This window comes from Microcaecilia unicolor, chromosome 12 (genome assembly GCF_901765095.1).
Source record: "Microcaecilia unicolor chromosome 12, aMicUni1.1, whole genome shotgun sequence".
NCBI lineage: Eukaryota > Metazoa > Chordata > Amphibia > Gymnophiona > Siphonopidae > Microcaecilia > Microcaecilia unicolor.
Window position 1 is genome coordinate 93632378 of NC_044042.1, and position 16758 is coordinate 93649135.

Consider the following 16758-nt stretch of genomic DNA (forward strand, 5'->3'; position numbering starts at 1 on the left):
TTCTCATCTAGATATCATCCACAGACCGATGGCCTGACAGAGAGGATAAATCAAATTCTGAAAACCTTCCTACATAAGTACGTCTCGGCTCAACACAACGATTGGTCCCAGTTGCTGCCCTGGGCTGAATTTTACTACATTAACTAAGTGAATGAGTCCACTGGGACCTCATCATTCAAGACAGTCTTCGGACAACACCCAAGAATACCCCTGCCCATACCCCAATCTTCTTTTATGCTGGTGGTTGAGGCTACCCTCGAATCTCTCTCTCCTGTGGAAGACTACACGGGAACTCCTAGTGAAAGCTACCCAGAAATATAAGAGATAGGCCAATAAGAAAAAGCGCCCTGTTCCTTATTTTCATCCAGGGGACTTAGTCTGGCTGTCCACCCAGAATCTGCATCTTAAGACACCCTCTGTCAAATTTGTTCCCCAGTGTATTAGGTCATATCCGGTTGTCTGAAAAGAGGGCTCAGTGACGTACCAGCCCCTGGTCCATCCTTGCCTTTCTCAGGTATACATATAAACTATATGTATACCTGAGAAAGGCAAGGACAAATCAAACTCGGGTATACATATAAAGTATCACATACCATGTAAAATGAGTTTATCTTGTTGGACAGACTGGATGGACCGTACAGGTCTTTATCTACCATCATTTACTATTTTACTATGAATCTGTCAGCCGTGTGCTACATTTGGTACTCTGGAAGGTGGGGAGAGGATTTGGCATTGGTTAAGTTCAATGAGACTTCACTGAAAATGTTAATCTCAAGAAAAAAAGAATCATGGAAAGTATTATGTTAAAGTTCTTATAAGAAAACACTCTTTCACGGAAAGGATGGTGGACGCGTGGAATGGCCTCCAGGTGGAGATCGTGGAGACAAGGACTGTATCAGAATTTAAGAAAGTGTGGGAGAGGCATTTGGGATCTCTTAAGAAAAGGAGGAGTTAGTGGTTACGAGGATGGGCAGACTGGATGGGTCATTTGGCCCTTATCTGCAGTCATGTTTCTACGTTTCTAACTGCTCCCTGAATTCCTAGAACCATAATTAGCACAGCATCAAAGCCAGGGCAATCTGGGGTGGGGATGTGGGTACATAAGCCTGTACAATTCTCCCCATCATCTCTTGTCCACCTTACCACTCCAGAACAATAATCATTATTATCCCCAGCCCAGCATAATCATCTCCTTTTACTTCCCACTCCTATCTCAATCTCTCTCCTTATCTTCCCTGTCCCCCTCTTCTCTGTCCATCCCTAGCCACGGCATGAGTCAGACTGCAACACCTCCTTCTCTGTCAATTTCAAACTGAAATCGTAAACTGTGTGGAGCTGGAGGGACCTGTGCAACTGAAGACTTTGGATAAAAGTAAGCAAAAGAAAGAAGCCTTCTGCCTTTCTACTGCCAGTAGGAGTATATCACAACAGGGGAACCTTGGGGAAGGCAGGGACAGAGGCTCATGGAGCTGCTGTAGGCCTGGCATACTTCAAAGCACACCGTGTCATTGGTGAACACTGGAAGTTGCCAATATATGGGATCACCAAAAACACAGGACAAGAAGCAGTCACTCTAGTTTGTCCTCAACCCCAAATGTAGCCCTTTAGGACTGGTATATACCGGGGCTCATTTTCAAAGCACTTAGACTTACAAAGTTCCGACCACAACACCATGTATTTTTTTCTCTACTGGACTTGGCGAACGCCTTTACTATGTACGCCACATTGAGCCTGCAAATAGGTGGGAAAATGTGGGATACAAATGCAACAAATAAATAAAAAAATAAATAAATGTAACTTTGTAAGTCTAAGTACTTTGAAAATACACCTCACTATCTGCATCATCATCACTGCCATGCCAGCCACTATGTACCAAGTGAAACCCAGCACATATAATGTAATCTAAGACATCTTAAAACATCATTGCTCCTAGAGGTTCAAGGGAACTACAGGAAAGTTATTCTAATTCCTTCAGACTCCCAAACTGAATTATCACCACCTTGAATTAATGCAAGACATAGCAATCTGTACACAGCGGATACAGTTTTCTTTAGGGAAGCCTTCATGAATTCCTCTCCCAGGTTTCTTACCTTTGCTTTTGCTCCCATATTGGCAGACCGGGAGGTGACAGGTGAGATTCTTTCAGAACTGGCACTTGGCACTTTGTACTCAGCAGGGCTGGAGGATATTTTCAAATTGGTTCTAGCAACTGGAGAGGACCATTTGGGAATAATGGAAGATCTACCTTTCAGTTTTTTAGCAGAGAAGGGTGTGGATGTCTTTAAAGTAAACATAAAATTAAAAACAAAAAGAAACATGACAAACAAGCCAAAACAAAATTAAAAAGGAATGTTCAACTTAAAGTGAAAGTTATGCAATTTAAAGGTGCAATACAACTTCAGCAAATCTGACCCAGAGCAATTTTTAAATATTTGATCAAACCTTAAGAACACTAAAAAATGTATTTGCTTTGTTAATTCTGATTTCTCACCTTTACATTTAGAAATCCCAAAGTGACTTAGAAATAAAATATACACATTGCGAGCACTACACTAGGTATATGCAGTGCAGAATAGAAACACATCAGAGAGAATGACTGCTCCATATAGCTAACAATCTAGTCAAGACAAAAGTGTCTCAAAATCCACTATAGGGAAGTGGTTAAGATTTAAAAGCAAAAAGGTGAGTTTAAGACTGGACTGGAATAAGGACAGAGAGACCATATGATGCAGTGACTTCAGAAGTCTGTTCCAGGCACATGTTGCAACAAGGTGGAAAGAGTAAAATCGGAAGCTGAGAACAGAGAAAAAGGGCCCAGATTACAGTGTCTTGTCTGATGAAGAGAGCTCATAGAGAAGGATGTAAGAAAAGAGGAAAGAGGTAGTGAATGCAATTTGTAAGAGAAGCTTGAACTGTATTGAGCAGCATATAGGATACCAATATACCAACTTATAGAGAAGGGTTACACTGTTATAGCAGTTACGTTGTACAGTTGGATTTTGAATAGACATTAGTACAGAAGGGAGGTCCAGTGGAAGACCTGAGAGGATCTCTGGCCTCAGCTCTAGTTATGATTCTTGTCACCAGTTCTACTGATGAGGGCATTGGTTACACTGCCTAAACCTGTCCTGGAAAAGTAAAGGGTACAGCTGTCTAATATGGTTTAGACACATGAAACATGCCTTAACTATTGATAACACCAGCCGTATTAGAGGCAGTTTGGAGCAACTAAAAATCCATATTCCAATTTTAGTTCTTATTTATTATTAGGATTTATTTACAGCCTTTTTGAAGGAATTCACTCAAGGCGGTAAGGTAAGAAAAAAATCAAACATGAGCAACAGACAATTACAGCAGTGAAAATATTGAATAACAATATAAAGGATGGAATGGTATACTATTTACAATGTCAACACAATACATAATAGAACATTTTTAATTGACAGTGTAGGGTACAAGCAAAGATGGAACATGTAAGAGTAAGAGGAGCTAGAAAATAAGGTGACTAAAGAAAAGGTGCATATGAGGTCAGAGAGATGGTTAAACATTATCTCAGCTAGGGCAGGAGTGAATAGATTCACAAAGTTCCATTGTTTACTATGGGGCTCATTTTCAAATGAGAAAAACATCCAAAAAGTAGCATAAATCTGCATTTGGCCATTTTTCTCACAAAAACGTCCAAACTGGTATTTTCAAAACCAATGTCATTACTGAGGGAAAAACTGGAAACAGTTATGCTCTGCCTGTTCTGTTCAGTCAATTTGCGAAATACCAGCTACAGAGATGTCTCCTGCCCACAGAAGGTGGTGGATGGGCTGAGGAAATTTTCTGGGGAACATTGAAAATGGATTCAGGAGCCCAAGGAAGGATCTTCATAACTGTGACAATAACAGAAATGACAAGGAGGGGCAGGCTTTTTTTCCCATTTTTTCGGTACACATGATAAAATATACTGAAAACCTTAACAGCCATATGAAGAAGGGACCTTTATTGTCTCAAAAGCTCAACTACTTCACAATCTTTTTCCATGTAGAAACATAGAAACATGGCAGCAGATAAAAGCCAAATGGCCTATCTCCAGCCTGCCCATCCTCAGCAACCACTATCTCCTCCTTTTCCTAAGAGATCCCACGCTTTCTTAAATTCAGATACAGTCCTCATCTCCACCGGTAGGCTATTCCACATGTCCACCACCTAAGATTACTTCTGAGCCTATAACCTCTTTATTTCAACTAGGTTAGAAATTTATAACTCCAAAATTATTTTTCTTGAAATCTTTTACTCCAGTTCAGGTATATGCAGAAATTTCAGGCTCCCACTGTATAGCTAGATGGGCAGAGAGTAGTCAGGATACCAGCAGAAGTCAGGATTAGAACGGAACGCAATACACAAGGCGAGGTTGCACCACAGAGCGATACAGAGGCATTATAATGTTCTTGGTCTTATTTTGCATCCCTTTCCTAATAATTTCTAGCAACAAATTCTCAAATGTACTGATTCGTATTCTATAAATTGGTGGGATTTGAATTTTATAGGATCTAATAATAAAATGTATGCTGTAATCTGCCTTGAACCAGATAAGTGGAATATAAATTCTCAAATTAAATAATAAAATTTTCAACCCCTGTTCTATAGATTACCATCTTATTTTTTCTCAAATTTCTACTGAAATAGCCTTTTCCCACTACTCAACTTACACCTGCTTCAACTATCTCACTCAAACCATTGCCATTTTGAATATAGCCATCACTAAGTACATGTTAAACATCAATTTTATCTTGCTGTTTAACCAACTCTTCAGATCTTATCTCTTTTTCGATAAGAAGACGGTTACAAAATACTCTCACACCAAGCAGGTGGTGGGCATCTAGAAAAAGCTTTTATCTGAAATGACAGACGTCAAAACAGTGACAAAATTAAAGCATTTATAGGATAGATACAAAAGAACCTCAGTGGCAGAAGGGAAAAACAGATCACAGATTGAGAGACACCTCTTACAGTATTACTAGCAGGAAAGCACAAATGGGACGCGTGGATTGATCAGGTTGTTTTTATCTGCCAAAACTATGTCTCTACCCTCAATATATGAACATTCTATTTAATTATGATGCATTGTGGTTTTCAATTATTTTTATAGCTCTATGTCTGTGTTCTTCTACTATGTCATTATACAAAAGCATTAGAGTCTGCATTAAAAAACAGGCTTGTATTTCAAATAAAGCTTTGATGTTATTGCACCTTTAAAAGACTGATGAAACATCAGTGGGAACCGGGTAACTTAATATTTAAATAACTAAAACTTTGATTTACATACAATTATTGAATGTTTTTTGCAGACTTACCTTTTCTGCTTTCACTTGATCGCCAAGCTCATATTTCTCAACATCATGATCTGGGGAAATGAAAGGACAGAAATAAAAACTGGATTGTGTTCCACTTGGACACCAAATTCAAAATGTTTTATAAGTGTCTTAATCCCAGCATATTTATTATAACCTAAACAGGAATGTGGAAATGAACAGAAGCTATTAAGCTTTATGGCTAGATTTACTAAAGAGCACTACCACATAATGACATGCTAACATGAATTAATGCGTGTTATTTATTGCAGCCCGAATTTTATGCAATGGTACCTATTTACTAAGTACATGTCAATGGTGTCAGCACACAGTAATGCTGTTAAATCATTGACAGCCCCTTTTACTAAGCCACATAGGCGCCTATGCGCACCCAACGTGTGCCAAAATGTACTTACCACCTGACTACCGCGTGACTCTTGCGATAATTTCATTTTTGGTGCACGTCCACTACACACATTTGAAACAATTTTTATTTTCAGACGTGCATAGCGGAAGCGCCAAGTGGCATCTGACGTGCATAGGTCCTTACTGCCCAAATTCTTTACTGCTAGGTCTATGGGGCTGGCGGTAAGATCAGAGACCTAAAATGGACATGCGGCAATTTTGATTTTGCCGTACATCCATTTTTTGGGGGGGGGAAAAAAAAGAGGACTTTTTAACAGGTGTGCTGACAAATGATTCTGCGCGTGCCCAAAACCCAAGCCTACACTACCGCAAACCGCAAACCACTTTTCAGCACACCTTTGTAAAAGGACCCCTTAGTAAATCTAGCCCTAAATATATACACACATATATACACGTACACTTTACTTTTTATTGACAATGGTAATTATTCAAAGAGAAACAATGTACACAGTTTCCTCTTGAAAATTATTGCAATGAATCTATATCCATTACAAATATCACAGGATGTTCAAAACATACTGGTTTGAATTCTGTTACCGTTTTCATTTAAACACGCGTGGGATAAACATAAAGGAATCCTGTTCAGAAGGAATGGATCCTAAGGAGCTTAGCCGAGATTGGGTGGCAGAGCCGGTGGCGGGAGGCGGGGATAGTGCTGGGCAGACTTACACGGTCTGTGCCCTGAAAAGGACAGGTGCAAATCAAGGTAAGGTATACACAAAAAGTAGCACATATGAGTTTATCTTGTTGGGCAGACTGGATGGACTATGCAGGTCTTTTTCTGCCATCATTTACTATGTTTACTATGTTACTATGTAACTACTTTCACCTATATTACTACTACTACTACTACTACTATTTAGCATTTCTATAGCGCTACAAGGCGTACGCAGCGCTGCACAAACATAGAAGACAGTCCCTGCTCAAAGAGCTTACAATCTAATAGACAAAAAATAAAGTAAGCAAATCAAATCAATTAATGTGTACAGGAAGGAGGAGAGGAGTAGGTGGAGGCAAGTGGTTACAAGTGGTTACGAATCAAAAGCAATGTCAAAGAGGTGGGCTTTCAGTCTAGATTTAAAGGTGGCCAAGGATGGGGCAAGACGTAGGGGCTCAGGAAGTTTATTCCAGGCGTAGGGTGCAGCGAGACAGAAGGCACGAAGTCTGGAGTTGGCAGTAGTGGAGAAGGGAACAGATAAGAAGGATTTATCCATGGAGCGGAGTGCACGGGAAGGGGTGTAGGGAAGGACGAGTGTGGAGAGATACTGGGGAGCAGCAGAGTGAGTACATTTATTAATCTTAAATAAACTGGGAATGTGGCCATGCTGATTCTTATTTGAACCCCTTGCAACACTTTAAAGAAACACTTTCTTAACTTCAAACCCTGATTTTTCCTCAGTAGTTACACACAAAATTAAACAGGGGTAACTATGACCATTATCATCCAGTCATCAGAATATTTTTGCCTGACGTTGTATTAGTTGTATTTATTTTGTATTAACTTATAACTACATATAAATTAAAAGCAGCAGTATTAGTAAGCAGGTCAAATTGATCATATGAACATTTGAAAGGGAGAGTAACCCTACTATATTTGTAAAATTCTTCTAAGCACTTTTAGCGCTTACTTTATTTTTAAAAGGTTGCAAGCGACATGACATCACACATTTTTTGCAAAAACTTCATTGGCTACCAGTACAATACAGGGCTAAATTTAAAACTCTATAGTCTCCCCGTCAGGAAATGGCCCCGAGTATCTGAAGAATAGGATGATCCTCCACACACTGCCAAGGACACTAAGGTCCTCCCAAGGTCCTACACCCTCTCCAAAAGACATTACACAATGTGATACCCGCGAACCTTCTCCAAAGTAGCCCCCACACTCTGGAAAGCTTCTTGGAGCCTTTAATGGAAGAAGTAACTAACTTGTTAGTCTCACTCACACACACAAGGATTGACTCGGGCTGCACATACTGCAGCGGGACATGTTTATCCACTCCTACCCTGAGATAATATTTAACCATCTCTCTGACCTCACGTGCAACTTTCTTCAAATCAATCACCTTACTTTCTAATTCTTCCTACTTTCTTACTCATCTATATGTTACAACTTTGCCTTACCCCGCACTACCAATTATAATGTTCTATTACGTATTGTGTTGTCATTGCAAGTAGTATACCATGCCATACTTTGTATTGTTGTTCGAATAGTTTTACTGCTCTAATTGCCTACGGCTCATGTTTGATTTGTTCTTACTGTACACCGCCTTGAGTGAATACCTTCAAAAAGGCGGTAAATAAATCCTAATAAATAAACAAACAAACAGCCCAACAAGTGGAGGCAAGTGGTAACAAGTGGTTATGAGTCAATAAATTAATAATTAATAAATTATTAATAAATTAATAAAACCTAAACTGCCTGGGGGCTATTCCCAATCAACCCCAAGCTCCCCACAAAAGGCCTCAACCATTGTTCTCCGACTCCAGCAAAAAGAAACAGCAGGAAACAATTCCAAAAAATGTGAAGAAAAAACTGCTGCTCCAAAAAACCCGGAAGGCATCAATCACAAACCTTCTCTTCTTGATAGTATTATTTCACTGACCTTCAGCAATATCACCAGCAGCATGATCCTCAATGTTTGGAGTGTCTCCAACACCCGCTTCCTCAGCTGGTTTAAGTTACCAAAACAAGAACAATAATGTTGCAATAAATATTTAAAACTGAATTCTCTAAGCCCTTAATACAATGATCCATGAGAGAACAAAGAAACAATTTTTTTATAGATCTTTCTCTTTCCACAAACATGGTAATAAATCTGGGAAATTGTTGGCCCGCCTGAATAAGACCTGGGGGGGAAATAGGTTTATACCAACACTTCGAGATGCAGAGGGTAGACAAATAAACAACTCAGAGGAAGTAGTCAGATTATTGGAACAATATTATGCAAACCTATACAAAGCCCCGGAGGCGCCACTCGGTCCGTCCATAACAGATTACTTGGCAGACTCTGGAATGCCACGTCTGAACCCTGAAGTGCTAGAACAATTAAATATGCCTATCAGGGCCAAGGAGCTGCAAAGAGTAGTGAAATCATTAAAACGTGGGTCAGCTCCGGGTCCGGATGGATTTGGTGCTGAGTACTATCAATTGCTTTTTCCACAAGTGGGTGGCCCGCTTCTTGATTTTTTTGAGGAATCCATTGAATGTGGGGGATTTAGGCGAGAGTCTAATGAAGCCTTGATAACCCTAATTCCAAAAGAGGGCAAACCACCAGAAAATCCAGGTTCATATAGACCTATATCTCTTATAAATGTTGATTTAAAGATCTTAGCGAAGATCATCTCGGAACGCTTATCCCCTCTAATACCAAAATTAGTGGGAGAGGGTCAAGTGGGGTTTGTGCGGGGTAGACACCCTTGTCACAATGTCAGGAAGGCCTGTTTAGCCATTGCACAGAGCCTTACCAAGAACGAACCGTTGCTGCTAGTTAGCTTAGATGCCGAAAAGGCTTTTGACAAGGTGAGATGGGATTACCTTTTTTCTGTCCTTGATTATATTGGCATCCGAGGGTGGATATTTAATGCTATTGTAACGCTATACACTAATCCAAAAGCGTCATTATTGATTAATGGTATGAAATCAAACCCCTTTACAATAGCATGTGGCACGAGACAGGGTTGCCCCCTATCACCACTCTTATTTTTGTTATACCTTGAACCATTGTTATGCACTATCCAAAGGGACCCAGATGTGCGGGGGATTAAATTACACTCGCGGGAGCTCAAAACTTTAGCTTTTGCAGATGATATATTAGTAACTATAACAAAACCCCAATCCTCTCTCCTGTATTTATTTGGAATTCTGGAGGAGTTTGGCTTCTACTCGGGCCTTGCCCTGAATAGGAGTAAGTCTATGGCTCTGCCAGTCCAGACACGGATACGTTCGACCTGGGAGGGGGCATTTCCATTAACATGGGCAGAGGATAAATTGAAATATCTTGGCATATGGCTGACAGCCGATCTGAACACCCTTTATAGCCAAAACATAGAACCCCTTAAACTGAAAACTAGACAGACTTTGCAAACATGGACGACTTTACCCCTATCCTTGATGGGGCGGATAGCCCTCTATAACATGATTCTGGTCCCAAAATGGGTTTATGTATTGCAAGTGCTTCCTTTGTTCCTTAAACATAAGGATGATCAGACGTTGACGAGGGTAATGACCAAATATTTATGGCAGGGGAAGAGACCAAGGTTACCAGTTGCTAAATTATATCTCTCTAGAGCTAAGGGGGGATTGGGACTCTTAAATCTAAAGTTATTCTCTGTGGCAAGTAATATGCGCCACCTCTCTGATTGGTTTCGTGGCACTAGTTTCTTTTCGTGTACTAGTATAGAGACCATGGTGTTCTCCCCCCGACATTTTAGTGCATGGCTACATGCTACGCCAGGGGCAGTAAACACACCCCGGTATTTCACATCAGTGGTGTCTCCATTAAGACAAACCTGGCGTTGGCTGGGCCGTAAATTTGTTTTTTCTACAACTTGCACTCCACTATTGCCGATAAGAGGCAACAACCACTTCCCCCCGGGAAGCTCGGCTAAACTTTTCCTAGAGTGGGAAACACGGGGGATTAGCTATATACATCACTTATACTCAGAAGAGGGTATTTTAAAAACTACTGAAGAATTAGACAGAGAATTTGGTGTACTTAGAAAAGATTTTTTTGCCTCCTTCCAACTAAGACATTATTTACGATCTATTCCACCTGCACATTTGAGTCCCCAAATATGGAGCCGACTGATGTCTCTTTTAGCTTTGGATGCTCAAGGGTCAGTCCCTTTAAAATATTACCATTCGGAACTACGTGAGCAATTAGGTGAGATTGATTACGAACAATTGGCAATGCAATGGAATAAAGAACTACCAGTGAACGTTAAATCTGATCACTTGAAGGCATGCTTTCTGGATTTACCCAAAATCTCTGAAAGCGTGGCGCTGCAAGAAACGGCCTATAAATTCCTGTCTCGAATGTTTTTTTCTCCACATAGAGCATGGAGGGCGCATGTAGGTCAGGAAGATAGATGTAAGAAGTGTGGTCACTCTCCAGCGGGGCTGGGTCACATGTTCTGGGCTTGTCCCCGAATAGCCAGATTTTGGACGCAAGTGTGTTGTCATGTGTCGGAAATGTGGAGGGTTACATGGCGGAAAAAGCCTCAGCTACTATTCCATAAATTTCACTTGGTACAAAGACCACCTATAGGGTTGCGCCCGTTTCTTAAAAAAACGGTTTTACTGGGTAAGAAGGTTATCTTGCAATTATGGATAACGCCAGACTCACCAACCCTGTCTCAATGGCGAGCGAGAATGATTTTTTTGTGCTCTTTGGAACGAAGAGCGGTGGGCGACCTGGCCTCACCCAGAGGAGAGTCTTTCTGCCAAACATGGGCCCCTTTTTGGGACTCATTAACAGAGGTGGCTAGAAGTAGGATTTTGAATTCTTAAAGGTTGAATGGAGGTGTTTTCCATGGCGTGGTAACAGAGGGAAATGATGTAAGAGAAAAAGTACAAATTAATGAGGTGCTTGTCTAGAATCCTCGAAGCCCTAGAGATTAAGAATTTTAAAAGGATATGACCTCTGGAAGCTAACCGACATGGCCTGATTTGGCAGCACTGGCAGGTTTTGTAAATCAAACATAAGTTTTGTGTGTGATAGCTCCATAAGAGGCTAAGCTTGATAGTGACTCTTTGCCTCCGTATCCATAATTGCTCTTTAGAGACGGGAGGGACGGGAGGGAGGGGGGGAGGGAAGATGGGGGGAAAAGGGGAGATTCAAAGTAAAGAGAAAACTGGTGAAACTGTTGGAGGCTATTAATTGTATGTTTTGTAGTTAATATTCTTAAAATGTATTTTGACTATAGCCCTACAAACTGTACTATTTTGTCTTTTAATAAACACATTTAAACATAAAACTGAATTCTCTATACTGGCAATGAATATATTGCAAACGACTATGTGCTTGCTAAAAAGGAGGTTGTTTTGAGGAAGCTTAGCAACTTATTTGACTCACAGAGTTGACCAGCTTAAAATAGTCCTTGAAAGTGCACAGTGCTAAAATATAGTATCACTCAAAAGCATATTCTCTACAGTTTTGTAGTTTTGTCCCATTATACACACTCAGTTCTGTGGTTTTGCTCTGTTACACACACCCAGTTGCCCTCTTTCCCGCACAATCACCTTTTAAGCCTCTAATGAAGCAACTATTAGAAACACAGCTCCCTGATTAATTCTTATGGAGCTAGATATGTCAGCAGTAAAAGAATCAGTATGCTCCAAACCATAAATTTTAGGTTCGTAATAAATCCTACCTTTTTTCCTACTAATTCCCACAACAATGAGAACCAAGAGATACTAGTTCTCTGAAGTATAATAGACCAACAGCACCAGAATTAGTGGAAAGTGCTCTATAAGATCGTTGGCCTTGCACCTTCCCCCTCCCAAAAAACAAACAACTAACTTTTGAAAGTTAATATTGTGCTGATGGATCCTTGTATGCCTATCAGGACTTCTTCTGTTGTCACTGGCACCCTAGGCTTGTGGTTCTCAATTCATTCCTTGGGACAGACCTAGCCAGTCAGGTTTTCAGGATATTCATAAGGAATATGCATGAGATAGACTGGCAAACAAAAAAGAGGCAGTGCATGCAAATCTCTCAAGCACATTCATTATGGCTATCCTAAAGATCTGACTGGCTAGGTGTGCCCCAAGGACTGATTTGAGAACCCCTACCCTAGGCAGCTGCCTTGTTTTACTAATACTTAAGCTGATCCTGAACAAAACTCAGAAATCTTCAGACCACATGACCTCTGGGCTTTTCCTACTTTTTCCTGAACATCATCCCACCTCTGGTCTGAGTACTTCACCAGCAATATCAATACTGTGAAATGGATACAAAATTCACTTTACATTATTTCAATCTAAAATTCCCCGGGAGAGGGCGAGACTCACTTCTATCTCTATCCAAAATGCCAAATTAAAGTTTGTGTGGAACTTGCAGTGTAGAGGTAGGACATAATTAGGATCATCCTGCCCAATTTAACACAAGCATTAACAAAAATGAAAATGACAGTAGGAGCATTTCTAATGTATTATATTCCAACAGTCAGTACGGATTGGGCTTAGCCCAACAGTATCAATAGAGTGCTATTAAAAGAACTTATCACCCAAAAGACTTTCTGTCAGTACTCATTTAGTCACTATATAACATTTCATAAATGCAAGAATAGACCCTGATATGCCTGCTTTACAGGATGTTTTTCATTTAGAGGCATATGAAATAGGATACATTCTTCTGTAATGTGCCATAAGTAAGCTCACAATTATTATTTATGCTTGTTTTATATCTATCTATCTCTTAGTCAAACTACAACAAATCTTTGTGGAACTGGAAGAAGGTGAAGCCAGTAATCTTTTCTTACCAGCACCAAAGATAATTGAAAATTCTTTCTGAAAAGTTGTTGTTTGGTAGAATATCCAGACCCTTTTAAAGATTTGACTCGGCTTAATGTTTTGGTGCTTTTGTTACAGGTAGAAAGAACAATCATGGATGCGGTCGGCACCCAACGCTGTTTGGAAAAAAAAACTATAGAAAAGGTCAACACACCTGGAATAGTTTGCAATTAACCCTTTGTGGTATCTCCTCATTTAAATAATTTAAAGCTGCACTAAAAACTTGGCTTTTTGGGTAGGCATACGCCAGTGACCAGGGAGATGGGTGAGGGCTTTGCCTTTTGGGCTACAGCATTCCTGCGATTTTTAGTTACTTGTTGGTGTAATTTTTCTTTTTATTTCCTTTTTTCATGCTCTGGTTTTGAATGTATTCTATTTTTTCTTGTGTTTATGTCTTCTGTACTACCACATATTGTAGGTCTTTTCCATCTTTTTTTATTTCTTGTATTTTATTTGTACACCGCTCAATTCAACTAGTTAGTTTGGGTGGTATAGAAAGTTTAAATAAAAGGTAAGCCATAAGGCTTGATTAATTTCCTCAGCTTATTTGGTTGCCGTATGTTTAGAAATACATCTTAATAGTTAAGAAGGGAAAATGTTGATCTCTAGGGCATGCAACATGATGTTCAAACTAAAAAAGGTGGCAGCCGCCTTTTCATATTGGGCTTTAGTTTCCTGTTTTCAGAGATCTCCCTGTGTTGAAATATAAGGATGATGGCATTCTATCAAGCATACCTCTGATATTAGTGTAGGAACCTTTCAGGCTCTGCTCTATATGATAAACAGAGACCTCTAGTGGCTCTACTAAAATCTGGACTTTGAGTTACAAAATTGACATACTTTTCATAGCTTCCAGGAGGGCCCTCCTGACCAGTGAAGTAATGGTAGGAGATCCCTTTTGGAGGCAAACTGTGACTACTATCAAACCCCAGCCCTGTTTTAATTCTTTGTCTTTGGCGCCTGCTTTCAGATCATCATTCTGCTGAGTAAGGGGAAGAAGGTCTTTGCCTAGCCCAGCTCAGTCAAAAAATAGTGATGAGCAGTGACAGGGCTGCTGAAGCTTCTGCTTGCCTGAAGATATAAACTGGAACAGGAAACCAGCCCCCTGCTACTTTTAAGGAGTGCAGCAGTATGAGAAAACTGGAGAAACAACAGAAGATCCTGTCCTGAGAGGGAGGAGGGGACATAAAGGAACTACCTGGAATCTACAAAGATAAAGAGACAGAGGAAAAACTCCAACGTAGAGAGTACAACAGTAGAAGAATTAAGTTGGATTCTTTAAGGAGAAGAGAATCCTGAAGAAATACATGAGGCTAATCCCTGAATTCTATATATGGCACAAAGATTTGTATATATACAATGATTACAAATTAGGGTTATAATGTATAATTAGAGCACAACTTGTTACTCAAGTACTCCAAGCTTCTATTTTATAATTTTTCCATTTATTTGAACATCATGTGCCCAATAAATACCTTAACACATACTTCGAAACTCACAATCACCCATCCGTCTGCATTTGTGCCACCTTATCTTCTAATCACATATATCAACTCACAAGTGTTGCACATTGTGCTCAAAAATGTATACACATATATTTTTGCTTAGTACATATTCAGGGTAAACTACCCAACCAGGTGGTAAAATCCCTCTTATTGCAGCATAAAATGTTCCAACACACATTAGTGTGACATAGAATGTTTAAATCAGCTGAATTGAACTGTTGTGAACACAGTCCTTTGATAACCTTCCCTGGACAGCGCTTTGTTTCTACCTGGACATATATATTTTTTCACCCGAATTGACGGGGAGACTTTGTATGTCACACTAATGAGTGTTGGAACATTTTATGCTGTAATAAGACGGATTTTACCACCTGGTTGGGTAGTTTACCCTGAATATGTATTAAGCAAAATATATGTGATATACATTTTTGAGCACAATGTGCAACATCTGTGAGTTGATATATGTGATTAGAAGATAAGGTGGCACGAATGCAGACGGTTGGGTGATTGTGATGTGATGAAATCACCTCAGTCCTATCAGAACACATGCGACGGCATTCTGAGCAACCTGTAGGGGCATTACAATATCAAAATGTGGCATTACTATACTTTCAACAACTTAACATAGTAGATGACGGCAGAAAAAGACCTGCACGGTCCAGCCAGTCTGGCCAACAAGATAAACTCACATGTGCCATTTTTTGTGTATATCTTCCTGACAATTTGGAAATTTTCCTGAGAAGCTTTCCTAATAAGCTTTAATTTAAAAAACACTGTACTAATCAGCTTGAGAACCTAGGATTTCATACTCAATGCTGGATCCAAAATAACACCCAAAGATCGTATTGTTTTCCTAAACACAGTAACATAGTAAATGACAGCAGATAAAGACCAGTACGGTCCATCCAGTCTGCCCAACAAGATAAACTCATTTCACAAGGTATGTGATTCTTTATATGTATACCCGAGTTTGATTTGTCCTTGCCTTTCTCAGGGCACAGACTGTAGAAGTCTGCCCAGTACTTTTCTTGTACTAAGTGCTGAAGCTAACGTCGAAGCCCCTTAAAATTTACACTTCAGCCCATCGCTATCTATTCAGTCACGATCAGGGCGTAGACCGTAGAAGTCTGCCCAGCTCCCGTTTTGTTTCTCAATTACTTACTTCACCTACCATAAAAGATTCCGGAGCACTGTCCATTAGACAGCAAAACATCAAAACCACTTGAGTCTGACATGTTTAAACTAAGAAAGTCTGCTCTCATCTATTGTTTAATAGTCTTTAAATAAAGACATAACAGCTGAATGTTCTCTGTCACAGAGTTCTTGGTTTCCTATTACAAAAAAGTCCTAACCCCCTCAACAAGGAACATAATGGAAGAAGACAAATATTAAACAAAACTGCTGAAAGGGCAGACCCTTGGGGCACTCCAGTTGTTAACTCAACAGTCTAAGATCTATCCGACCCATGAACTACACAACAACTCCACCTACTCCCCCCCCAAAAAAGATGCAAACCATTTTCCCAACAACATCTGCAATACCAATGGAATGCAGGCATTGTAACAATAACATATGACTGAGTCAAATGCCATGGATATATCTAAAGAGACTAAAATAAATGAAGTCCCTTTATCGAACCCTGCTCTTAGAACATTTGTCATACAGAGCAACAATGATTCAGTGTCATGCTCACATTTGAAGCCAAATTGATACTGATCAAGAATCTGATTTTCATTCAAAAAATCCACCAATCAGAATAATACAACCTTTTCAATCACTTTGGCTAAGAAAGGAAATAGGCTGAAAATTCTTGATCTTGGTAACATCTAATGTCCTTTAATAATGGCTTCATTGGCGCAATTTTTAAAGATACAGGTAACACATCTTCTACCAAAGATTTATTTATTAACTCATAAAATCAATTGTCACATTGCCTAAAGCTATATTATATATAGCTTTAGGCACAGTATTATTT

At 39.7% G+C, this 16758-nt stretch overlaps 1 protein-coding gene across 8 annotated transcripts in view; it reads right to left on the reverse strand.

The window, feature by feature from the left end:
• MAPT (microtubule associated protein tau) overlaps positions 1-16758 on the reverse strand; it is a 344430-nt gene that overhangs the window by 185279 nt on the left and 142393 nt on the right. For 5 of the 8 annotated variants that reach the window (XM_030220780.1, XM_030220784.1, XM_030220783.1 and 2 more), the window contains 2 exons: positions 5343-5392; positions 2091-2279 (listed from right to left, as the gene is read on the reverse strand). In XM_030220780.1, coding sequence (XP_030076640.1) covers positions 2091-2279; positions 5343-5392 — 239 coding nt within the window. Of the gene's footprint in view, positions 1-2090; positions 2280-5342; positions 5393-8368; positions 8435-16758 lie in introns of all 8 variants that reach the window. The other 3 variants (XM_030220786.1, XM_030220785.1, XM_030220781.1) reach the window with 2 other exon arrangements.